This window comes from Girardinichthys multiradiatus, chromosome 8, assembly GCF_021462225.1.
Source record: "Girardinichthys multiradiatus isolate DD_20200921_A chromosome 8, DD_fGirMul_XY1, whole genome shotgun sequence".
In the NCBI taxonomy this organism is placed as follows: domain Eukaryota; kingdom Metazoa; phylum Chordata; class Actinopteri; order Cyprinodontiformes; family Goodeidae; genus Girardinichthys; species Girardinichthys multiradiatus.
In genome coordinates, this window is record NC_061801.1 from 16,847,793 (window position 1) to 16,874,332 (window position 26,540).

The following is a 26,540-nucleotide window of genomic DNA, read 5'->3' on the forward strand; positions in this document are numbered from 1 at the left end:
TCACAATATTGCTTACCAGCTGATCGTCAGCAACAACAGGTATACCGCAGTCTACAACATTCACAAGTAATGAAAACCATGATCAGTGAAAAGCCACAAATAAACTGGATTCATGGTAGCACACAACAGCAAACATAACATAAAGGATCTGTTTGCAATGTCCTAGTGTAAGACGACACAAGAAACGCAAAGAGGTTGCAACTCTATGCCTTGATGAGCCATAGCCTTTTATGGGGAACAAACTTAGCCTATTTAATACTGAACAGATGGGTGTATTTTATGTGGCTGATCAGTATACAGCTCCTTGTAAATTACAACAATCCAAAAAGGTCCATACATCCACTGTCTTCCACTTATCCAAGATCAGATCTGTAGGTAGCAGTCCAGGGGGGAAACCAAGGCATCCCTCCCACCAACCAACCCTCTGCAGCATATTCTTGGGGATCACAAGCCATTTCCAGATCTGAGGTTAAATGTAGCCCCTCTGGTGTGTTTTGGGTCTGCCCTGGGGTCTTCTACTAGTGGGAAAACTCAAAATAGAGGGGCTTAGGAGGCACTCTGATCATTTGCCCTAACCATCAAAATTGAAACAGGGGCTCTACTTCAAACTCCCCTGGATGATGAAGTTCTTCTCTCAGTTTAACTCATTTTAACTTCTTGTATCTAAGACCTCACCTTTCATTGATAATCTGTCTGTGACTCTAAGTGAGGGTTGGACTCTAGTTTGCACTGTATAAATAGAGCTTCAGTATTTGACTCACTTTTTTTTACCACAACAGACTGGAGCAAAATCTGCATAGCTGCAGACAAGGTCCTGATTTGTCTATCCCTTCCCACTTCATCCTACCATCACTTGTGAACAACAAGATCTCCTTGGTGATCTTGGTGGGTTGAACTCGTCTGCTTATCTCAAGTAGGGGTAAGTAGGATAAAAGCAACAAATAAAAAAATCAGCCCATGCAAGGTTAAGCTAACAGTGTTAAATCCAAATAAGAAAAATAGTAGAGATATTTCCTTATAATGCGGTTACACACTGCAGATAATTGAAACCTAAGGTAAAAAGTTCAATTTAAACTAAAGCAAAAACACATTGTCTACCATACATCCACCCACTACTTTTATACAAATCTATTTCTGGGTCAGAACCACTTTTTTTCTTCAGAACCGCCGTGTTTTTCATGGTAAAGATTCAACAAGGTTTCTGAATCATGCCTCAGATATTTTGGTCCATGTTGGATCACTCAGTTGCTGCAGATTTGTCTGCTACACATCCATGATGTGAGCCTCCCAATCCACCACATCCCAAAGTTGTTTTATTGGATCAACATGCCCATTGTGGCTGGCCTGAAACCAGTTTGTCAATTCTCCTTTAATCTCTGACTTAAAAATATTGTTTTTGTCTAGATTAATGGTGCAAACTGGATTTTATCCCTTTTTTGGAACAGTCTGAGAGATGGTTGTGCATGGAAATCTCAGTAGATCAGCAGTTTCTGAACTGCCTTTCTGGAAACAACAGCCATGCCACATTAACTTAAAGTCACTTATAATCCTCTTTCTTCCCCATTCTGACTTAAAAAATACAATTTTCATAATGAACTTGAAATACAGATACTACTTCTAAATCTGTGTTCCAAACTCACAAAGTCAGGTCAAGAGTCTTTCTTAATGTGTACATCATTTCAGACCTTCACCAAGGAGGATGCAGGGAATTTGTTTTAGCCAAGGTCATCACCTTTTCACACATTAAAATAGGAAAGATTTATTTGGAGTTCTTGCTTTCTGACACCTAATGTGTTTCCCTGACACCTGGATAAATCACTTCGACCCCCGTCTAGTGTCAACATACTATTCTCTTCTCTGCACTGAGGTTACGGTGAAAGCACAGACTCAGACTTCATACAGTAACTGCAAAATCGGTGCCTGGCTTTATTTAAACTTATTCAAACATTGAATAATATTATGTCAACAATTAAAATAACTTCAAATACATTTAGAAATTCTTATATAAACAGAGTGATGTTAGTGAGTTAATGTGGCTTTGCTGTGAACCTCAGAGAACCCTGTTTCTCCAGCAATTAAGCTCCTTAACCTTGTTTTCCTTGAAGGATCCCAGATGATACACAAAAAACAAAAGGTGCAACATGTTCTTGCAGGGATACATGCAAAGTAGGGCAGATACAAATATATATATATATATATTTTTTTTTAACAAAAGGATTACTTGTGATCCTATGTCTGATTAAAATCGTTTACCTTAAGCCCGGGTGGACCAGGTCGGCCAGGATTCCCATGGGGACCAGGGGCACCCTATTAAAAAGGTCAGAGAAAGGAAACACATTCACTATTATTTTAAGATTTATATCAGTCTACGTGTAAAGATGCATGATGTGTATCTTGCCACAGCAAAGACGAGATCAAAGAAAGGCTGGGGAAACTCAGTCATTCTGTTTTTATGCCTTAACTTGGTGTGTATGTGGATGTGTGCATGTGGTATTTGGGGTTGATTTTGTAGGGGGGCTCATGGAAAATGGGGCTCCCTGGAGCCGCTCCAACATATGGCTGTGTTTTCCTGTCCACAGTTGGCTCACGATCCAACCCCCACTTCCATAAATACGCCCACAAACAAACACACAACTGCCAGACATCTTAATGAATAATACTTGAAATCCAATGTCATAGCCTTGTGATTTTGAACTTCACCACAGATGCCTATTTCTGTCTGCACTGACAGTTTATGAGGATATGGACAGAAACAGAGCAAGATCGGTCATGGCAGCATGTTGGTAATGTGAATCCTCGCAGTCTATCCGGCAGCCCCCATGGGAAGGTTTAGCAAAGAAACTTTGGAAGCCAGGAAAAAAATCTATAACTGTTTAGGGTTGAACTGTAGCCTGCAGGCAGAAGCGTGGGGGGTAGGTTGCAACGCCACTCATCTACCCGTCTGACTGTCTGCTTTCTGGAACTCTGAGGGCATTTTTTCTGTTGAATCACTGACCTCCCCCTTCCCTGCATATGATGTGGCACCTTAAGGCCCCTAACCCTATCCCGGGTCAGGGGTCAAGGGTTGGGTTGGGTGTTGAGTGTGGAAGAAGAGCCATGAGTGCTTCAAGAACTGGATCAGGGAATATTGTATTAAATATCCTGCAAAATGATTCATACCACTTCAACTTCTGCAAATTTTGCCACATTATTCCACACATTTCTGTGTATATTATTGGGATTTAATGTGATAAACCAGCAGAAAGTTGTGAATAATTGTAAAGGGGAAGGAGAAGAATACATTGTTTTAAAGTTTTTAACAATTAAAAATCTGAAAATACTGGTGTGCATTTGTGTTCTGCCTCTTTCACTCTGATGCCCTTAAATAAAATCCAGTGCAACTGATCGCTTTTAGAAGTCACATAGTTAATAAATAAACTCCACATGCGTGTAAATTAATCATTGTATAAATACAGCTATAGTTTGTGAAGACCTAGGACGTTTGTTAGAGAACATTAGTGAATGGATAGCATAATAAAGGACCAAGGTACAAAGCAGACAGGTCGCAGGTAAAGTTCAGTGAAAGTCTTAATCATCGTGAGGTCCACCCACCTTGATTTAGAGCATTTTCCCGGTATAACAACTGCAAAACCTAAACTGACCTTCAGGGCATGGACAGCCTCAACCAAATAACCAGCCCAGAAATAACCATTGTAACTCTGGAGGAGCTGCAGAAATCTACAGATATGTAGGGGACACGGCAAACCTGCAAGAAGGCCCTATGATCAGATGAGACCAACACAGAACTTTCTGTGTTGGAAAATCTACATTACACATCACCCTGAATGCATCCTTCCCAAACTGCAATGGAGCAGTGGAAGTATAATGCTGTGGTAATGTTTTTCTTAAATAGGCACAGACATTATCATAAAAATAAATATTATTTCCCGACCATGGTGTACGGTCAAGTTATTCTTTTTGCAATTGTTTGGACGTTTTAAAGATCTTGCCTCTTTTCATCCCACATGCTTCCCCTTTCAATCTTGGTTTGTATGCAGCTGGCATTCCATGTGAGGCGGTCTGTCCACACAGTGTTAAGCTGTTGTGCCCTAAATAAACTTAGACAAACAAGGCACATCTGAATTACATGCTTCAGAATTAACCCTGCGGCTTACCACAGGTTGGGCAGTGCACCAGTGGGCATGGGCTGGCACCGGGGTTCGGTTGTATATGTTCTTGCTTCTATGTATTGTGCTTTTTCTCTCACAACAGGTGTCTAATTAGAGAGCACCAGGGTGGAGCAGAAACAAGCTGAGGTCTACTAAATAAAAACATAAAAAATAAACCACTATTTAGTGAACAGCAATTCAGGAGTGTTCTTGTGGTTTTTCTAAAAATATTCCAATGCAACACATTCTTTGTGAACTCCAAAATAGTAAAAATTCATAGACATCATAGAAAATTCCATGTAGCGTGCCTTGTGAAAGTTTTCATACCCTTTTACCTTTTGCTCATTTTGTCACGTTAAAAATCAGAATCTTTTCAACCATCTGACTGAACAGACCAGGTGGACTGGGTGACCTCTGAAGGCAACTAGTTGCACTGGATTTCATTTAGGAGTACAAATACACCCAACTTTCCAGATTTTATTTAGCTACATATGTGGACTTCCACTTTACAATTATGTACAACTTTGTGTGGTCTAAAACATCCAGTCCCTATAAAATACATAGAGTTTTGTGGTTGTGATGTGATAAAGGTTCAAGGGGTGGGAACAGTTTTGCAATGCACTATATGTTGTACGTACTAAAGCAACTTGATTCTGAATGAATGACATCAGTTCTATCATTACATTCCCACACAAGGAAAAAACAGAGCCTGGCTTTCAACACAAGCTCATAAAAGACACTTCAAATGCATATAAAGGCATGGTATTAAAGATAAAAGAGGTTATCTGTGGTATTGTGCCAAACAAGACTCAATGGGACAACATCTGATGACCTAACATGAAATTAAATGAGCCTTTGAAACCACTGGACGTCCTCATAATTACAGATTGGGAGCAGGACATGCACACGAGAGAACCTTTTGCTCTCAGGGAAACATTTCACTGTTCATTAGAGATTCAAAAGCAAGTCTGGCCATTGTTGAGTGAGAGGAGTGGAATGTTCAGCCTAATAATGTCACATAAATTACAGCAGCAGACTGTGTTAATGAATTGCTCCAACAACTAGTGTTTCAGAGGTAAATACATCATGTACTGACAAGAAGTTTGGAAAAGGGAAATTATAAGTAATCCAAAGCATAAGTACAACGATAACAGTAAAAGCTCATAAAGTTTGAAAATTGTGATGGAAATCCTGAGATATTTATTTATCCAAATGTGACATTAAAAAGTATGAAAGGGAATTTCAAAAGTTGCAAATTAGAAAGTAGTCAATTATTTTTATTATCCAGAAACATATTAGTCATTGTCCAGAACAGGAAGCAGTATTCACAGTTTACTGTAGAGAATTACTAAGATGATTTGTTGCCTAGTTTTCCAATAATGCAACCAAACTGTCGTCAGAGGATTAGATTTAGGTTCCATTGAATTGTAATATTGTATGCAGTTTGGGTCAGAGGGTTTTCTAAACTCATCATGGGCTTAAGTGTCATAGTAATGTTTTAGCCATGAATGATGTATTTGAAATATTCTTTGTCCAAAAAAATTATAAATACAGACTTAAATATATACACTCAATCTGACTAATATTTGTTAAATGTGTGTTAGTTGGACCTCAACTACATGCTTTTTTTAAGCCATCTGCAAGCTTCTGATGTAATTCTGGCTACATATATTAACTTTTCTTCGTGGCCGAATTGTTTCTTTTAAAGTGGTTGTTTTCCTGACACAGAGCCAGCTTTTAAAGCATAGTTCTAACATTTTCAATAGGGTTGATGTCTTTGGGAAGGTCTTTCAGGAAGCTCAATGAAAGCATTAAGAAACCATTTCTGATATGTGTTTAGGATTGTTGTCTGTAGAAACAACCATATATATCCAAATTTTGATCATTTGATTCAAACTATCATTTTCAATTAGGTTATGGTGTTCAACAACAACAACTGAGAAACCACAAAGGCTTAAACATTTAATGAACTGTCAAAAGAACCTGCTACAAAAAGAACACCTTCAAACTGGACTAAACATCGGGAAAACAAAATGCCTTCTGAATAAAACTTTTATGATGCGACCAGAAAAAGATTAAAACCATTTGATCACACTGAAAGGAAGCACGTTCGAAGTATAAGGCAAGAAATTACCTAAAGAGCACTGAAGCAATTGTCACGTATGATGGCGGTAGCATCATGCAGTCTGTTTTGCTCCTGATGGTGCATAGCATCCAGTGGACGAAATAAAAGACAAAAGAAGGACCTCCTCCAAATTCATACATTTTACCTTAAATCAACAGCTAAATGACACGTGTGGGGGCTTCAACACAACAAAGGTCCTAAACATGCTCTGAAACCTGTTTTAGAATGGATAAAATTGAATAACATTAAGCTTTAAGGGCCCCTAACCCAGCCCTATTTAAAATCTATAGACGATGCTGAAAAGTTGCGTCCATGCCATGAAACCAGCAGATTTAAATTAACTCCACCAATTCTGATAAGAAGAGCAGTCAAAAACCAGGCCAGGATTATGCCAGAAGCATGTTAATGGCTGGAAAATGAGTCTGGTGTCCCTGTGACTTGCTAAAGAACATTAGTATTAGTGGGTGAGTGTGTGTTTGTGAATATTTGAGTCTTTTTATAAAATCTTGCACCTCTCTGGAGTAAAGAAAAAACACAATAAATTCAAACGTGTGTGCTCAATTCTTAATCCCTCCATTCTGAAAAATTAACGGTGGAAATTCTAAAATAAAAGCCATAAATGAATGTGTCATTCTTGCTAATGCTGAGTTTATGTAAACCTCTAACCAGAACTGTGTGCTCCTAAGTTTTTCTAATTTATTTCTATTTAAACAGGTAGATCAAGGTTGGAGGGATGTATTTAAGGAGAGAGGAGTGTTATGCAGGGGGAAGTAGGAGGAAAGATGGGTGACAGAGATTTTTTCCACTGAGACAGAGACCCCTTTGACCCATGAGTCTCCAGACAAGTCCCTGCAGCCAGTACCCTAGACAGACACCAGCCTGTACACCCATGATGCATCCACATTTCCTCTCACACCCTCCTACCATCCTCGTCATCGCACACCCACAAACAGGCCTAGAGGAAAAGGTCGGACTAGTCATTCATGGATACCTTGCAAAGCTTCTGAACAGACATTCGTTACTATGACAACGGCATCTCACACTCACATGAGCCAGACCAGAGGTCAAGGTTCATGGGTGGCGCTTCTTGGGCTCAATGGGCCTCTGTGTTTTATCATACAGACCTCCAGTAATCCAAGGCTAAAGAAGGTCAGGCGGAAAAATGACGGAGAAGATTAAGTTTAGGCTGAACCCCACAAGTTGAAACTACTTTTTCCTTATAAGTGCTCTCGATCAACGTATTTTTTGCCACCTGTAAGCTTGAAACGGACAGCCGTATTTGGACTTGATTATGTTCCTGATGTGGTGAATCCCTTTCTCTAAATGGAAACCACATGTCCATCTGGCTAAGAGGCACAGTTTTTGGAGAGCATTTGATTGCGCAAAGTGTGTGTTTCCATCTGTGTAAATATGTGTACATGCATCCATGTGTTAGCACATACAAATGGCAGCTGCAGTTAAAGTTGATAAATGATTTTGTTTACAGGAAAAGCTCCATAATCAGTCTCACACTTTATATAGAAAGGACAGAAACACAGATGCATATGTCCATGATTAACAGGGTGGGATTACTGCAGAGGCATGTATGCAATCCCATGTTCTAGTGACCTAAATAAAGTGATTGTGAGGTCAAACTCTGCTGTAGGAGTCGTTTTTGTTTATCAGGGATCTGAGAAGCTGATCCGAGTTGATATGAAGCTGGATGGAAATAAATACTGGGAAATTCTTGAAGAAAAACTATTAAAAGCTGCAAATGACTGGTACCCATTCTAGCAGAATGAAACCCCTAAACAGAATCTGTGGCAAAACTTAAAAAACTGCAACTGACAGACACTATCCATCCAAGCTAACTAAAATAGCATTATTTTGCACATAAGAATAGGTAAACGTTTCAGTCATTAAATGTGCAAAGCTATTACAGAGATTGTAGTCGTACAAATGCACACCATGCTTTCCACATTTTTATACAAAAAGTTTTGAAAACCATCCTTTTCCTTCAACAATTTTGCTCCACGTTGTGGTGTGTTGTTCTATCAAAATAAGTCCTCACTGAGTTTTTGTGACAAAATCTGACCCACACTCTAAAACTTTACAAGGTCAAAGCCAGACCTCACCTTCCCCTAAACTAAAAGAATGATGTAATGATTCTGTTCATTCACAGGGAAGTGGTCCCTGTTATTCCTTTTCATTAAAGTGTCCAAAACAGAAAAGCTATAGTAAGTAAACGTTTTTTTTGTTGGTTTTCTAAGGTGTATTTGAATAAACTCTGCTGAATTTTTGAAAAAACAAATATTTGGAATTACACTTGAGCTGGCTTAGTTTCACTGCACTGAGAAGGCATTTCTAAGCTCAATAAAGCTTAATGGACCTAAGTGTGATTTGAAAGAAATGCAGCTAATGTCAGGTGATGTTCTGGGACTGCAGGCTTAATCAGCTTTAATAAACCCATAGAAAGACCTCTTTATAGTCCTACACTAGTGATAACAACAAAATATGGACCCACGTTTAATTCTATGGTTTTAATGTATAAATGATCTGAAGTTATTCTTAAAGAAATATTTAAGTTTACCTGCCTCAACCAAAAAAAAAAAAACAAAAACAAACCACAGAGTAAGGCATTTCAAGATGAAGGCAAATTGGAGAAGTTTGTGAAAAACCAGGTACACACCTAAAAGCCGTACATATGTACAAATGCACCCTACAACTGAAAAAGGGTTTTCTTTCTACTTACTGACTATAGTTGTGAAAAAGGTCAATTGATAGACTTCAAAAGTCAGTTAAAACACTCACAGATACCTAAAAACACAATTGAGATAAAATTTTATGCAGCCATGCACTTTATTGAATGTTTTGTCTAGTGTCACAATTAACGTTGTGACGCAATAAGTCACAATCTTGTCTACTGAATAATACTGAATGATGTTCAAAGGATTAGCCTTTTAAAAGAGTGGACCAGCAACCAGCCTATGAACACAGATAAAACCATCAGCATTTCTGTCAGTACTAACTGGAATGCAATAAACAGCACAAGGAAGCCACTAGTATCAGCACACAAAGGGAATTATCTGCTGCTTTCAGTTTATACTTTTACGCTCTCATTTGTTGGACGTTTCACATGGGATCTGGCAGGATAAAGCGAGCCCAAAGTCTAGTGCGTGTGGGGCTGAAATTTGCATTCTCTCTTGCTGCCGTCCTTTAAGTATTTAGAATATATCAGCTCTTTAGTCCAGCAGTGAAATAAGAAAGGTATGCCAATATATATGGCCTTCCTTCATGGAGATCTCTGCATACCTCTTGATCTGACTCATCTCTGAGAAAATTGGACACCCCACCAGAGACCGAAGCCCAGAACAAAAGTTTTACCTGTAAATGCCTTGGTATCCCTAGAATGAGTGAAGAGGGATGTTTGGGTGTCCCTTCTGGACATGTGACTTCTGCAACCTGATCCTGGGTAAGGGGACGACTATGTATGGATGGTGGGATGTTATTTCCATGTGTTTTTGTGATTTAAACCAAACAACATAGGACAATTTCAAGATGTTAATTGCATTGGCAGAAAAAGTTAAAAGGTTCACCAGGCTTAAGGTAGCTCTTCCCGAGAGAGAAGAACATTTTATGGGAAAGCAAACCACAGCTATTGAGGCAATTTACTGAAAACCACAATTCTTAACTCTTATTGTGTCACTAGTAGAAAACGTGAGTTTTATAAATGTTGCCACAACACTTCAGTAGAAGACATGCAGATGTTGTAGAGATATTTCAGGTTGGACCAAAGTAGTAGAATGTGTTTATCCAAATTAACCCAACTTTTAGAAACATTTTCAAAACCACAAAGAGAAATAGAGAAAGTAAAAAATAAAACTCTTGAATGAGACTATATCTGCTTAACTGCTTTGGAAAAAGGGGCCTTTCATTAGTTCAGAGTGGGATTCCTATGAAGTGTCCGTGAGGCCTGCTGTAACAGCACAGTTGGGAGAAGAGAGTCCAGTGGAGCCACGTGTTCTCTGTCTGTTTACTGTGCTTTTATTAGGCATCCTGTGACACAGGCAGTCTTTTGAAAGGCCGTCTTTATAGCAGCTTTCCTGTTTATGCTTAGGGGTGGGAGGTCAGCACTCGCAGCCCTGTGCTGAAAATGGTCAATCTGCCTGCATAGGAGAACACTGTCTGCAAAGAGACGAGAGAGTTTGTGTGCATCAACTGGTCACTGAGAGAGATTTTAAATGATATGGGAGCTTGGCTTTGCTGGTCATTATTGTAGCTGTGGAAACAGTCCAAAGCTTCAAGGCTTCAAGGAGATACAGCGTGGTGTTGTCAATTAGTTTATATATTTCTGGTATCCTACTATAAGGACCTATGCAAGAATTTATCAAGTAGTTATAAATAAATTACGTTTGGATGTATTCAATCAGCCAGACTTACCCGAGGACCCTTCTTGCCTGGCAGGCCTGGTTTCCCTGGAGGTCCCTGTAGTCCCTGGAGGGAGAATTTTCAATCAGTGCTGGATACTGACATTCCAAACAAATAGTCTCTTTAACACCCCAGCAGTCTTCCACAGTCATATTTGTCAAAGCCATCAAATTATTAAAATTTTTTGGGGCTTACACAGTAGTATTTCTGCTCTGTGTGAAAAAGTAAAATCCTTTCCCTCTGAAGTAATTTCATCTCTTGGTGAGGAGAGTTAAACCTTATCTATCAAAACCTTCGGAGCCCGTGTGGAAGGAAACCGTAAATAGACTAGAAATAACAGGTCATTTCCTGCGCCACTCAATGCCTCTATGTCTCTTTCAGGGCTGTGCTCATTCGTTTTCTTTTAATCAGAAGGGAGGAACAGGAGGAGTAAGGAAAAACAGAACACTGGTAGCTGCTATGGCTGACATAAAGTTGTTGCAGGCCAATGGATCTTAAGAATGATATATTATATATATGCATTGCATATAAAAAAACATTAATGCATCTTACACATATGGATTTGAAGTTGAAAAGAATAGTAATTTTTTTTATTTATTCATCTTAATATCAGTCATTTATTGTGGCCACATTCACACTTCACTTACTGCTTCAGTTTACCTTCCTTGCACATATTATTATTTTTTTTATTATTTAGCCAGCTTGTTCTTCTTTGCACCTGTTCATCTTTGAGAAGATGTTGCTAGATTTAGCACTTGATTTAAGGTGCAATCAAACTACATGAGCTTTTTCAATGAACAATCTTCAGAATGATGCGAAGGTTTTTATCAGTAATGATCTTTAGACTTGCTTGTTGTGTCTCAGAAGTATTCTGAAATGCATATGCTGGGAGTTGTGCTGTAATCTATACATAAACCTGAAAATCTATACATTTATTAATTGTATCTTGTAGATTGATTTAAAAACAATTCAAAAATAGATTTCTAGATTTGGGAACTTTACATTTGAAGTATTTTGTTTTATCTTTGCTCTTTTACTCACAGATTGGTTAAATGCATGTTTCGCATGCTTATAAATTAATCAATCAGTTAAAAACACATGATGTCAGCTTGTTATGTGTATAAAACACAGCTACAGAATCAGTTTTTTTTCTGTCCCCACCACCAAAGACAAGACCAAAGAACTGGCAAAGATTGTCAGGGCTAAGATAGTAAATCTGTACAAGGTGTAGAAAATGAAAGAAATATAAAATGACCATCAATTGTTATGGAGCTTTATGCAAGATCTTGCATTTTGGGATGCAGATGATCATGAGAAAAGCAAGGGATCAACCCACAATCATGGACATGAGAGAAGCTTGTCAATGATCTGAAGATATTTGTGAATGACACAGGATCACAACACACAGCAATGGGCTGAACCATAGTAGATTCTAATCTTGCAAACCCTTTAAGAGGGTACATGTACAGGCCAGTCTTACATCTGCCAGCAAACATTTAAAGCATTCAGAGGAGTCTTGGAAGTAAGAACTATAAAGATCACAAGGTGCTTGTGATCTTTAAGAGAAATGCTAAGAACAAAGAACACCATCCTCACAGTTAAGCATGGTAGTGCTTATACTTTGGGGTTTTCTTCTGATAAGGGTAGAGAAAGACTTTAAAGTATCAAGGGGCAAATCCAAAAAGTAATGTAAAATAAAATCCTGGAGAATAAATTTATTTACTCAGCCAGAACACTGAAATTGGGTTTGATAGGATCTTCCAAAAAGATATTGAACCCAAACATATTGCCAAGGCAGCAATAGAGACAGTACTTTAAGGTCTGGGAGTGGTCTATCCTGTCTCCAGATCTCAGTGCTATAGTAAATTTGTGGAGACCTGCTGCCAAGTAGCAGTCAAGGAACTTAAAGGATTTAAAGAGATTCTATGCAAATAACTGGGCCAAAATCTTTCCTGAGATTTGTATAAACCTGGTGACTACAACAAATGTGTAATGGCTGTGACTGCCAACAAGGCTTTCACCAAGCTCTAGGACATACTTGGCTGGAGATCAAATTCTTATGAAGGCAAATTAAAATCAGCTTCCATATAATTCATATTTTCTGCATTTCTTGTTGACATTCCCCCTCTCCACAGTAAAATGAAACAGCCATAAAATCAAACACTGTACAAAAGCAACAAGGGCCTAAATTTTATTTACCCCTGTTATTTATCCCTCCCTAAGTTGTAAGAAAGCCAGTTTAAAGTATATTGGCTGTAACAATGCCACTGTAAGATGCTACACACAAGCTTTTATAGACCCTGGAGTACCTCTATTGTCAATTCAAAGGACATTGATGCAGAAATTGTTTGCCCTGGAGTTTAAAAACTTCATTAACAGTTAAGTGTGTACTATAAAATGCTGACCACTGATTACTAGTACATGCTAAAAGCATTTATAAAAAAAAAACTACTTAGTAGTATGCATACAATAATGATTTAGAAACAGTTTTGGTTCAAATATTCATCTGTAAAAACACAGGAAGATGAAAATTACTTAAGCTAAGTGGTCAACTGTAATGAAGACAGATTCTGATGCTGAGTGTGAACTGACCTCTTGAAAAGGGTAATCAATGTTTCAGCTTCAAGCGACACACTAAAGACCTGACCTAACCTTGTGCCTGTATTGAAAAACTCAATGTTGACCCACTGCTTTCACCTTCAACCTTGATCTGAAAGGGGGCAGTGTGACCTCTTCTAGCCTTCTCTAACAGAGGAATCTGGTCATGAGATGGCAAAGCGTGAGACCCGGCATGTCACAACCACCCTGGATGGTACAATGAACTAATGAAGGGGGAAAAAGGGAATAAATTAGGGACTCTTAACCTGTTCAAGATAATAGCACCGTAGTGCCATTCGCATAACGTATTTGCAGGATCTCCTGTTTCAAGTTTAACAGTGTTTGGCTTAAATGTCATCTGTGACAAGTTTTGATAAAGTTCAGTACAGAGTGGTTTGACTCTCGTGGAACATTTCTTTCAGTTGTTCTACTTTTCCTTTGAAAACCCACCCACAACCAGCACAAACAGAGCATAAACTGGTAGTACTTTTAAGTTTGATTGTTTTTTTTGTGACACTACTTAAAATTAAGGATGAACAGATGGTCTTACCGGTGGGCCTGGGTCTCCTTTCTGTCCCTTGGGTCCCGCCAGCATTGAGAACTGCGTCGGCGGCACCTCCCAGCTCAGGAAACCATCAGTTGCAGGTGGGGTTACTGTGTTGTATGTAGGCTTGGTAGGTCGTGGAGCGACTGGAACCTTGGTGGTTTTGGGTTTCTTTGTTGGCTTGGTAGTCTGTTTGGAAGTTGGCTTTGAGAGGATAGCGGTTGTAGTTTTGGGGCTTGTTGATTTTGAGGGTTTTGCTTTGGGTAGTGTTGATTTAGAAGGGTTGACTTTGACAGGATTTGATTTAGATCTCGGCAATGTGACTTTGGATGGAGAAACTTTAATCTCTGGGAGTATATTCTTGGCTGATGTGGGTTGTGGTTTGTTCGGGACTTCAGCTTGGTCTTGTAAAACAGTGTCAGGTTTGGTCTTTGGAGATTTGGTTGTAAAAGTGGCTGGAGTGGTAACTTTCTTCTTGCCTGTTCTTGTGATGTTCTTTTTTAAGTTTTTTTCAGGAGTGGGCTTTGGTGTTGTGGGCTTAGCATTTTTGTGATTTAATGCTTTCAAACTTGGGGTTGGTGATTTTGTGTGCGGCGGTGGTGTCCTGAGTGGTGCTGTTACAGTTTCAGTCTTGGTCATGGAAGAAGGGACAACCAAACCCAATTGGGATGTGGCTGGCGTTACAGTTATTAGCTGAGAAAAGGGGATAACGATCTGATTTGGCTTTTTTGTATGGGTGGGGGCTACGTACCTGACAGCTGAGGCAGCAGCAGCAACATTCCTGGCAAGGCTCAACCCTGTGGTCTTCTTAGCAGTTTCTGGAGCACCGCGCTTGGGGGTAACAGAAGTAGCTGAAATGTTTGTTACTTTCGGTAGAATAGGCAGTAAAGGAGAAAGGTTAGACCTATAAGTGTCAGCTTCCCTGCATTGTTTCTTAATGTATTTGCAGTAGTTGTGAGCTGCCTGCGCAGAAGGGACCAGATCAAACTGGCAAATTGCTCCTTCAAAGTATCCTGATGCTTGGTGCTGGCTTGACCTCCCCAGTAGGAAGGAACCCTTGAGCTCTGGAGCCAGTCCTTCCTCACTGTCCCAGGCAAAATCTGCCTGGACACTCTGCTCTCCGCAGGAGGCATATAGAGTCACTGTCTTTCCATTAATGCCCAGTGCCAACTGGTGCCACTGGCCATCGTGGGGCTCATAGGGCAGTGTCACTGAGGTGCTTGGTCCTGTGTGTAGGACAAGACTGCCTCGTACAAGCTGCAGACCAAGGAGGAGTTTCTTGTTGCTTGAAAGCAGAGTGAAGAGGAAAGCGCTGTTGACACGGTGTGAGCGAATACTCAGGACCAGTGCCAAGTTGGGCCAGACGGCCGCTGGAAGGACTGAGTGAAACTGGGCCTCAATATGCGCCCTCTGGTTGAGGATGATCCCTGCTCTGAATGGAATGACCCCTTCTGGTGATGGCTTCTGTCCCTTAAGCCCCAACTTTTGGAGGATATCAACATCTGGATAAAAGAAGATGCAGTGTTAGACATGCATGCCTGTTGCTATATACTCCATTTGTTATCTGAAGGGCATGTTAAATTGTAGACCAGATTAGCATTCTTTCCACGGTGCTGGTGCAATGATACAGCGCACAACCCATGTACAGAGAGGCTTTGGACCACAGCTGTCCCCTTGAGTCCCGGCCACGACAACCTGTGCTGCATGTCTTCTCCCTCTCTTCAACCCATTTCCTGTGTGCTTACTTTCAAGAAATTACAAAATGAAGGCCACTAGTACCGCAAAACAAATCTTTAAAATGTCTAAAAAGCAATGTATGTTATATTGCAGTAGCTCAGTCTCAAACTGAAACATTAAAAACACGTTTTTTCATTTGAGTACATTTATTTATTGTGTAATATAATAATTAATATTTTAAAGGTACTTCCGAAATGTATACATTACTTTTTTAATTAATCTGATAATCTTGGAAATTTTAATAACTACTCTATGACTTTTTGTTTCCCGGGGGTATAAATGAGATGTGACATAGAGGGCCTTTTTTTCTCAGCCACTCTTCAAAATGGGAAAAAACAAGAGAACATCAAATTCCCACTAATGCAAATGTGCCTTTATCTTCATAAATCAGGAAATAGCTTTATTAAAACCAATACTTAACTATACTTGACTGATATAACTGAAAATATTTAACACAACTAAAACTAAAAGGACCCAAATTCATCTCGTTACCAACCACATTGGGAAGGATTGTAAGTAAAGATAAACAAAATTAATTTATTTTAGTGCTTTTTTTCATCTTTTTATCTATTTTTCTGGAGATGTCAATATATGTGAATGGTGCTGAATGTAACTTTAGTTTATTGCATTAGGAAACAGTTTTACAAATGCATCTTATTAACAAAAAAAGATTAAGCAAGTTCTGCCATAACATATGTCGATCAAGTTAACATATCACATACAAATTACTCTGTAAGAAATTCCCAAACAAATGTAACAGAACACTGGAGGGTGATGAGTCAGGAAATTGTTTTAAAATACACAATTTTCTTGGTCATTGAATGAAAAAAAGTTGTTTTTCCGAGTCTTATACACTAAGCCACTTGTGATGTCTTAAACAGCTTTAAGTGTCCCCTCAACTGTTGCATGTTTACTGCTTTAACAGCCTGCAAATTGTCAAAGGAACTGCCTGACCCAGAATGTGATGCAATGTCTGTAAGTTTTGGCCTTAATTCTAAACTATGTTGACCACCGCATAACTTATGTGATTTAGATTAACTGAAGGGTTACTTGAGATTCAGCAGTTTTGCCGTCAAATCAAAATCCTTACAAATGAAGACCACATCTTTCTGTACTTTGTATGTAATCCAGAAAGGCCACTTCTAGGAATGCAACAGCAGGCTAAAGGGGCTTGAAGCTTTCTTTTTTAATCATAAGAGTCACACATTTTGCCACAAGTGAAAGAGACCATTAAATATTAAAAATCCACAGTGAAATTGGCTGCCAACTGAAACCGGGGTAATATTGTAATTCTTTTTGAATCTCATATCTTAAATTTTTCATGTTTTGAAATATTAGTGATATCCAATTTACCTGTAGAGCCGCGTAGCACTGGCTGCTTTATCTCTCTCAAATGGTGTTACTTTACCACGGGTCCCCGAAATTAATGATAATTTACAACAAAAAGCTGTAATGCACTGGTAAAACATAGAACATAAAAAGTTTGTTTTCCTAAAATAAAACCCTTAATTTGGTCAAATGATTAAGTTTATACCTTTGAATCATACTGTAATAGATAACCGCTCTGAAAGGTATGAAAAATTGACGTTTTTTATAATGAAATTTGAACTAAGCTAAGGAGCAATTACTTTTGTGCAAAAATAGATTTTGAACGTAGGAGTCAAACAAAAACTTGTTCAAATGAAAGTACTGAGTTTTCTACACCCTCTGTGTGGTCTCTTTGGCAGCAAGGGACAGCAGGACTTGGCAGTAAAGCAGGGCATGCATTACAAGTAATGTACATACTGATGTTTCCAATGTCTTTATTTAACACATTATGCTATTACTGTGGCACAACGTATATTAAACCCAATTGTTTTACAGCATAACATATGTGTTTAAACATTAGTGTGTTGAGCACATGGCGAGAATTCACAGCATTACTCTGTGCCAAGTCACTAAAGTAGGAAAAATACAAAATCCAAGGGTTTACACTTTGTAATTTTATCCACTGTATATGATGAAGTCATTTATTCTCACTCAAGAGTTCTCCCCTTAGCTGCCCTGGAGCACTGTAGTTTGGACCGTTATGATTATCCTCAATCCTACACTACATTGATTTCTATTTTTTTTCAGAAACTAGTCAATAAAAGTAGCAAAAATGCTTTTTCCAAGGTTTTTGACTTTTACTCAGTCAGAAAATAAGTGTAGAATCCCTAACAGGGATACACGCTGTAATTTAAAAACAGCTTAGGAAAAATATATAAAGCAAAGAATGTCATGTTCTCTCTTAAAATATAATAAATATATGAAAATGTATGAGTAGGACTGGATGATCATTCAGTGGAATTTTTCCAGAACCTTTTATCAAGGGAAACCAGCAAACAGGGCAAAATATATAAGTGATTACATTTTATTAAATGTATCATAGCTGGATCGAACATTTCACACAAGCCAGGTTTTCTTTTTCACTTAATTATAAGCACAGCTGCTTGTGTGCATCACACTAACAGAGCATAACTTATCAATAAGAACAAGTGATGCTACATATGCTAAGTCAAGCCTCCGTCAACTGTAAAATAACATCATCACTGGTGTAAGTTAAATCTCATGTATTCATTTACCATGAATGTACAATTCTGAACAAACAGGACAATTATATTTTGTTTCTGTGTGTGGCTGTACACAGTGTGTGCTGCACTAGTGCTGAGCAAAATAATTGACGCTGTTGTTAACACTGTTGATTCCCAGTAAGAAGGTCATAGGTTCAAATCTCGGAGCTGTAACTTTGCATGTTCTCATAGTGCATGCATGGGTTCTTTCCAAGACGTCTGGCTTTCTCCCAATGCTCTAAAAGCTGCATGTTAGGTCAATTAACCATTTTAAATTGCCCCTAGGTGTAGGTGTGGGTGTGAATGGTTGTTTGCCCTCTGATACAATGGAGTAGTGACCTGTCTAGGGTGTAGCTACCTAACGTCTTGCCCTCTTGACAGCTGGAAATAGGTAACTCATACATGTGAAGTGAAACAGGAGTTGGGATTTTTCATTTACAATTTGTTTCTTATTTAAATTCGCTCAATTTATCCCTTTGAACTCCTGCTATTATAGCAGCGGCTAGCCCAGTTGAAAAAGAAAATTTGTATGCCTTTGGTAGTTACTGAACAGGCAAAAGATAACTACAAAATTGCCCCAGCCTTATTTTTATTTTATTTTTGTTTTTTTGCTTTAACTTGTGAAATGAAACAATGAAACAGAAAATGTGAAATGAATGGGGATGAGTAAAGTGATTGTGTCTTACCTTCAGAGTGTATTTGTGTAAGTCCCAGGTAACAAGTACAATATAAAACTGTACAGAGCAATAGGGCTCTCCTGGTGAAAGAGAGAAGAGCAATGTTACACAAACAGTTACAGAATATAGGGTCAGAGACCTTTTTTCATTTTCCAATCTGTTTGGTATCCTTTTTTTTCTCAATCTGATTATAAAAAAACCTTAATTCTAATACTAACCATAATTGCTAAGAAAATAATTTGAGTTAACATTGTCACTCTAGATATTTTTCTATAGTGACCACATCTCTTTTATAGTTGTGTGATATTAAAGAAAAATCTAATTGCAATATTACTGTTAAATATTGTGAAAACGTTACAACTTGTAAATAATCTTGCTTCCTCTCTTTCTTTTCCCTCACCACAACGTTCCAAAAACTTTCTCTGAGCTTTAGCATCTTGGTCATTGATATTTATGTAAGGTGTTGGCATCCAGTAAATGCAATCAGCCAAATATATTTTCATTAGGGATGCACAATATCAGGAAAATATTCCATTTTCCTCTCTTTGAGTTTTAACTTCTAAGCTGCTAAAGATGAACATCAGGAGATGGCGTTAGGGGCACTTAGTGTCTATCCAAATTCTGAAGTATATTATGGTTTTCTAAAGTCTATATATAAGTCTATAAGTCTATAAATAAGTCCTTTATGATTGTGATATTGCACACATTGATATCACAATGACCATTCACAATTGATATACTGTGCAGCTCTAATTGGCATTCGGAATGTGAATGCAAAACTATAATATAAAGGTAATAAAATATTGAAGTTCCTAGTTGAACATGGTACAAGCATGCTCGCAGAAGTTGGATTTTTGACTAGGAAAGTCGCAGATAATTAAACAGCCCCGAGTTCAATATCCAGTATGGTTATGCCTCAAACTTAGTAAAAGTTGCAGGTAAAGCTGTTATCAGCACTTCTGATTACTTATACACAACACTTATAATTCAATAAACCAGTGGTGAATGAAGTGTTGTACAGTCTCTAGCATTTGAATGCACAAAACAGAGATAAAATGTTTTTACAATGCTACTAGCAATAAATTAGCTTGTATTGCGACCTTCAGTTAGCACCAGGACAATTAAAAGTTCTGGCTTGTTTTTAATTTGTTTTAAACATGTTCAACTTGGGTGTGCGGTCAATCCCAGGTCTACCTCTAACTTATGACACAATTAGAACACATCATATCTAAATTTAGGAATTACATAAATCCAACCTTTAATACATTTGTCTAACTACAGTAAGCATTACAAATCTTAACAATGTAATTCTCATCATTTTATACCGTACAAACACTGTTTGTGTTTAATAGACTGTAAAGATGTGAAAGACTTAATGTCAGAAATGCAAAGAAACCTTTTAATGCAGCTATGAGTAAGTTTTAAACGTAAGGGTAGGTGAACAACCTCAGACCTTTCCCACTTGGAAATCTGTCTTTTTTGTCTTAATTACAAAGCAAACTGAAAAGATTTAAGATCGGTTGTAATACTGTTTGCTTCAGTGTTGGTATAACGGTAGTAAAAAAAAAAATTATTTCCTGTGGTGGTAGTTTGAGAACTATTTCTCTTTCATTTGTGGTTTTACAATACCTAATAAAATAACAATTATTGTCAAAGCTAGACCAATAATCACTTCTTCACAAACATGTGAAACATATACAGTACAGACCAAAAGTTTGGACACACCTTCTCAGTTTTCTTTATTTTCATGACTATGAATATTGTAGCTTCACACTGAAGGCATCAAAACTATGAATTAACACATGTGGGATTATATACTGAACAAAAAGTGTGAAACAACTGAAAATATGTCTTATATTCTAGGTTCTTCAAAGTAGCCACCTTTTGCTTTGATTACTGCTCCACACACTCTTGGCATTCCGTTGATGAGCTTCAAGAGGTAGTCACCTGAAATGGTTTTCCAACAGTCTTGAAGGAGTTCCCAGAGATGCTTAGCACTTGTTGACCCTTTTGCCTTCACTCTGCGGTCCAGCTCACCCCAAACCATCTTGATTGGGTTCAGGTCCGGTGACTGTGGAGGCCAGGTCATCTGGCGCAGCACCCCATCTCTCTCCTTCTTGGTCAAATAGCCCTTACACAGCCTGGAGGTGTGTTTGGGGTCATTGTCCTGTTGAAAAATAAATGGTGGTCCAACTAAACGCAAACCGGATGGAATAGCATGCCGCTGCAAGATGCTGTGGTAGCCATGCTGGTTCAGTATGCCTTCAATTTGGAATAAATCCCCAACAGTGTCACCAGCAAAGCACCCCCACACCATCACACCTCCTCCTCCATGCTTCACGGTGGGAACCAGGCATGTAGAGTCCATCCGTTCACCTCTTCTGCGCCGCACAAAGACATGGTGGTTGGAACCAAAGATCTCAAACTTGGACTCATCAGACCAAAGCACAGATTTCCACTGGTCTAATGTCCATTCCTTGTGTTCTTTAGCCCAAACAAGTCTCTTCTGCTTGTTGCCTGTCCTCAGCAGTGGTTTCCTAGCAGCTATATTACCATGAAGGCCTCATTCACACAGTCTCCTCTTAACAGTTGTTTTAGAGATGTGTCTGCTGCTAGAACTCTGTGTGGCATTGACCTGTTCTCTAATCTGAGCTGCTGTTAACCTGCGATTTCTGAGGCTGGTGACTTGGATGAACTTATCGCCCGCAGCAGAGGTGACTCTTGGTCTTCCTTTCCTGGGGCGGTCCTCATGTGAGCCAGTTTCTTTGTAGCACTTGATGGTTTTTGTGACTGTACTTGGGGACACTTTCAAAGTTTTCCCAATTGTTTGGACTGACTGACCTTCATTTCTTAAAGTAATGATGGCCACTCGTTTTTCTTTACTTAGCTGCTTTTTTCTTGCCATAATACAAATTCTAACAGTCTATTCAGTAGAACTATCAGCTGTGTACTGTATCCACCTCCTACACAACACAACTGATGGTCCCAACCCCATTTATAAGGCTTGAAATCCCACTTATTAAACCTGACAGGGCACACCTGTGAAGTGAAAACCATTTCAGGTGACTACCTGTTGAAGCTCATCAACAGAATGCCAAGAGTATGTGGAGCAGTAATCAAAGCAAAGGTGGCTACTTTGAAGAACCTAGAATATAAGACATATTTTCAGTTGTTTCACACTTTTTTGTTCAGTATATTATTCCACATGTGTTAATTCATAGTTTTGATGCCTTCAGTGTGAAGCTACAATAACCATAGTCATGAAAATAAAGACAACTCTTTGAATGAGAAGGTGTGTCCAAACATTTGGTCTGTATTGTGTCACACAATTTCTTATACTGCCATATGTGCAGGTGAATTAAAAAAACTGCTAAGCAGGTCCAAGTGTGGGGAAAGGAAGGAGATTTTTGGAACGTTACATCTTGTCACATCACTTTCGATGTCCTCCTTATCAGAAAAGTATATACTGAATATATCGGAATCCATATTGTGGGATTAACAGCTTCTGATGTATTAGGATAGGTAGATTACTCTTGTCGAGACATCACCGTCTTGCTTTGCTTATTATTTGTTCCATCTTTAAGGATTAACTGACATTCTGGGAATTAAATTGAAATGTTCTATGTGTGCCTCAAAGTGGTCGGATTGGTATTAGCCAGAATAATCAAAGTAGGCTGTAAATTTCACTTTCAGTTTCAAGCATCTGGTATGCCGAGGTGAGTGAATTTTCAGATAGCATCGTGTAGCGTGAGATTAAGTAAGGTTAATTTTGGGTCATAGTTGCAACATTTGATATTTGAGCAGTAGTTGTATTAATTTTGCAGTGGTAAACATGGAGAATTAGAGCTGCGGTCCAATTTTTCGACATGTCCAAAATATCTGTGGCAGAATGGTTTATCTGGTTTGATACAGTGGCAAATGCGTAGTTGGTGACATTAGAGCATTAATTTTGTGGCATTTTGTCTTCCTATGTAATTTGAACAAAAGGCACATATGCAATAGTCTGCTAGGAGTATTAGTATGTAGCTGGGACTTTGTTAGTGTGCACTTTTGAGAGTTTAGCAAAGAACTTTGTTTAACATTCCTTGATATTGGGGTTTTTATTATTTTGAAATAAAAATGCCCATATTTAACTGAAATTCTGCTGTCTGGTATCTGATTTTATAGACTTGTTAAAGACCTTGCTAAGTTTATAGTGTTTGGGGAAAATGCTTTCCTTTCAATCAATAGAACATTTACAAAGAATATTCTCTAGAGTCTACACTCTTACTATAAGCTTCAAGGAACTCTGGCTTTAGAAAACTTGTGGCATGTGCCTGTATACAAGACAAATTCATAAATTGTCCTGAGATTAACATTAACATCATACCGAATGCAGTCTTCAACAAAAACAACTGTCAGTAACTGTGTTTCCAATGGAATAACAACAGGAAGCTGGATTCAGCAAAAGCACTTAGAGCACCTCTCTGAAACTCCAATGCACAAACACACAAGGCCACAGGTTGTGGGCTTTGGAGGCAGAAATACTACAGTGTAGTTATTCAATAACTCTTCTTCCAAAACCAACATGCATCCACACATAGAGCAAAAAAGAGCTCTCTCAGCAGTCTCTACACAACCAGGTGTGCTGCAGAACCTAAAGACTGGCTCATGTTAGCATTGAGAGCTCAGTAGGGGGACCAAGATCTAGTGACAGGCAGGGGAGCCACTGTTTACTCTTGGAGGTCATCCAGACACACATGGTCACACACACATCGGAGGAGGAAATGTGTATAGCAGCTGTACCTAGAGGGCCACAGAGAGGCAGACAAGCATAGTTCCAAATACAGAGTTGTGGAAAAAATTTATGAAAGTAACTGTTAAAAAATATATTTACCTGCATTACCTCTGATAAAGAGCTGTATGGTTCTCCGGGTTTAAAAGATTCAACAATTAGTTTAAGCACTGATGATGAGCAGCTTCCCCTTTAAACCTGGATAATTATAATCAGAGTGTATGTGCGCAACATTTATTTGTGGTGTCTGTGTCTCCTGCTCTTTCAGCCCCTAGATGCTTATAAAGATTCATCACAGTCATCCCCACACACAGCTGGCTGTGGTTTGCAGAGGATGTGTGTGTGTGTGTGTGTGTGTGTTTATGTGTGTGTCTCTCCCTGACTCCAAGCTGATTACAATCTTATCAACTGAGAAATCCATCTTATCAAAGTGAGTCATGAATGCATCGGTTGTTGCAGAGACAGCTTTCATTTTATTCCTTGGGGAGTTTGCATCTGTGGAACCTGGAACACCTTTTCCTGGGAAGCGGGACTGTTTTCCTTGGCTTCTGCTATTTTAAGTTCTCAGTAGCTTGAATAGATTTTCATTAATGTGCTTTTGAAGTGCATGTGACAGGTAGGGGTTTTTCTTTTGCAGAGCAGTTGAAGGTTGCTGCACTAAAGGAGTCTGAAATCAGAAAGGCTGACATCTGTATGTGTGGTTTTCTTGCTGCAACTATGAGCTACCTCATGACTACCTTTGGGAATTCTATAGGGAATTCTAACTTCAATAGGTAAAAGGATTTCCTCACACACTGACTTAGTCCGCAATGCCTTTAATGTAACTTCCTGGACATATACAACTGTTTTCTACAGATGTCAGTGAAAGTTTGTTTGTTGGAGAAGGGCGGTTTAGTTGGGTGTACTGGGAGGAGAGGGGAATCTAGTGGTTAGACACAGAAAACCCAGTGTATAGTTTCCATTTCTGTTCATGTGTTTAGACTACTCACTGATTCCCTGCAAAGATACCCAAGGGAGATCCTTCCCTCCAGAACACAGACACACACGCACAGGGGAAAATTCCAATGGATGAGCTGACGCTAATGGATTCTGATGAAGAGGACCGGTGATACACTCACACGTCCATCATCTAGTCTGTCTGAGCTCACCTGGTGACTAATTTCAGAAATGTCCTAATTCAGCCTTATAAATGATGTATAAACATCTTCACACATGAAGACTGGGAAAGAGATTGTGATTGTGTCAGCGTCTGCTAATGTTGACAAGACACATTATAAAGTACACAATTTGCTGGCAATTTTCAATGTTAAAACCTGTACAAAAATTAATTACCTGTACAAAAGTCATAAGTTAAGACATAAAGGGCGGCACCATGTGGACAAATATTGAAAAACAACGCAGGTCGATTCCATGATTGCGCAATTGATGCGACTCAGCATAAGCAGAAAGCAAGGGCAAAACCTTAGTGGATAAAGCTCATCATAAACAACTGGGCAGTGGTTGAATCCCTGGAGGTAAAAAGTGTGGGGCAAGACGATGTCACAATCATCAGTTAACTAATATTAATTGTTCGATTGGAGCAAAGTTCAGCTTAGGTGAGGAAATAAGTATGCATGCCTTAAACAATGAATGAATGAATGAACATTCTTTGATATTGGGGTTATTTGAATGAATGACCTTCCATTCATAGCTCGACCCGTAGGCTAAAACCTGTTTGTAAAAACATTGTGTTGTATGAGGACATTTGTAACTTCTTGGCCATGCCAACACTAATTTCTGATGAAATGAAATGACCTTATATTAAGCACTCTAATCACTTTTAATAATGCTTTTTTCTTCAAAGCATTAATGCATTATTGGCAATGCGTAAAAGTGCCCGTATGCGTAAAAAGGAAAACGTGGAAAATATCCAACGGCGCTGGAGTTGCTGATAAACCCACTTGTTAAACTTTATAGGTCTTAATAATTGCCATGTTTTGTAGTTTTGTCGGATGAGTCAGTTTAGTAAACCCCGCAAGGTAATCCTGTTGCATTTACCTTGTGCGAGCTTGCCATAATTTGAAAGAGTATGATGTTCAGGTAACTTAGGTTTTATTTTAATAATGACTTGGGCAAACTAATTCGTGTTGCAGAAATAAATGCATCACATTGCTATAATAATGTCTGATCAATGTTTAGAACTTCCTTTGACCCCAAGTGGACATTCATCCTGGACCAAAGCCAGCCGGTAGTTCACAGGTAAGCACGTCCCGTGTTTCTGAATGGATACGAGAAAATCATACGCACATAACAATATTACTTACTTTGTATCTAGATGAGAGGTTCTGCAATCTCTCCTTCGGGTGCCTAAATTCATTTGTATTCATTTGTCCTGCCAGTCAAAAACCTGATCCGTTAATCACAGCGTGACTCCTTTGCGATGGGGGCAGAAAACACCGCTCGCCGTTTTACGCATTTGACGACCTTGAGGTGAAGCTCCAGACGTCAAAAATCATGCTGAGCTGCATGTTAAGCTCGACACAGAATCCTCCTGGTTGTCTTGTTTGACAAGGGAGAGTTTCCAGGTTGCGATCGTTTGGCGATATTCCCTTGTGGTTCATTCATTTATGCCGATCCAGATTGTGGGGACGCTACGGCCGGAGAGGAAAGCTGCGTGGGTTCTTCTCAGCAGGGTTACGGAGTCAGGAGCGCTGGAATCATCGCTTTCCTTTTTAAATAGGCTTTCTTAAGGGTAAAAACGATGGCAAATGAACCGCGCAGTCAGGTGTCAAGTTACAAGCCCAGCGGTTGGAGAGAGCAACTACATGCCTCTTTTACCGGGGGGCGGCCACACGGATTCTGACCCAAACTCTGGTTAACCATATGATTCAACCACGGTGACAAAGTTGGGCAGGATGCGCAACTTAGAGGGATGTGCTTCCAGGGCGTACAAATAGTTT

The 26,540-nt window shown here is 39.0% G+C and overlaps 1 protein-coding gene across 1 annotated transcript in view; it reads right to left on the minus strand.

Annotated features, from left to right (window-relative positions):
- col27a1a (collagen, type XXVII, alpha 1a) overlaps positions 1-26,330 on the minus strand; it is a 95,999-nt gene extending 69,669 nt beyond the window's left edge. Inside the window, exons 1-5 of the mRNA XM_047372996.1 lie at positions 25,905-26,330; positions 18,837-18,907; positions 13,829-15,324; positions 10,693-10,746; positions 2,254-2,307 (exon numbers count right to left, since the gene is read on the minus strand). Of these exons, the coding sequence (XP_047228952.1) occupies positions 2,254-2,307; positions 10,693-10,746; positions 13,829-15,324; positions 18,837-18,907; positions 25,905-25,957 (1,728 nt within the window). The 5' untranslated portion in view covers positions 25,958-26,330. The remainder of the gene's footprint in view (positions 1-2,253; positions 2,308-10,692; positions 10,747-13,828; positions 15,325-18,836; positions 18,908-25,904) is intronic.
- Positions 26,331-26,540: the final 210 nt, after the last annotated feature.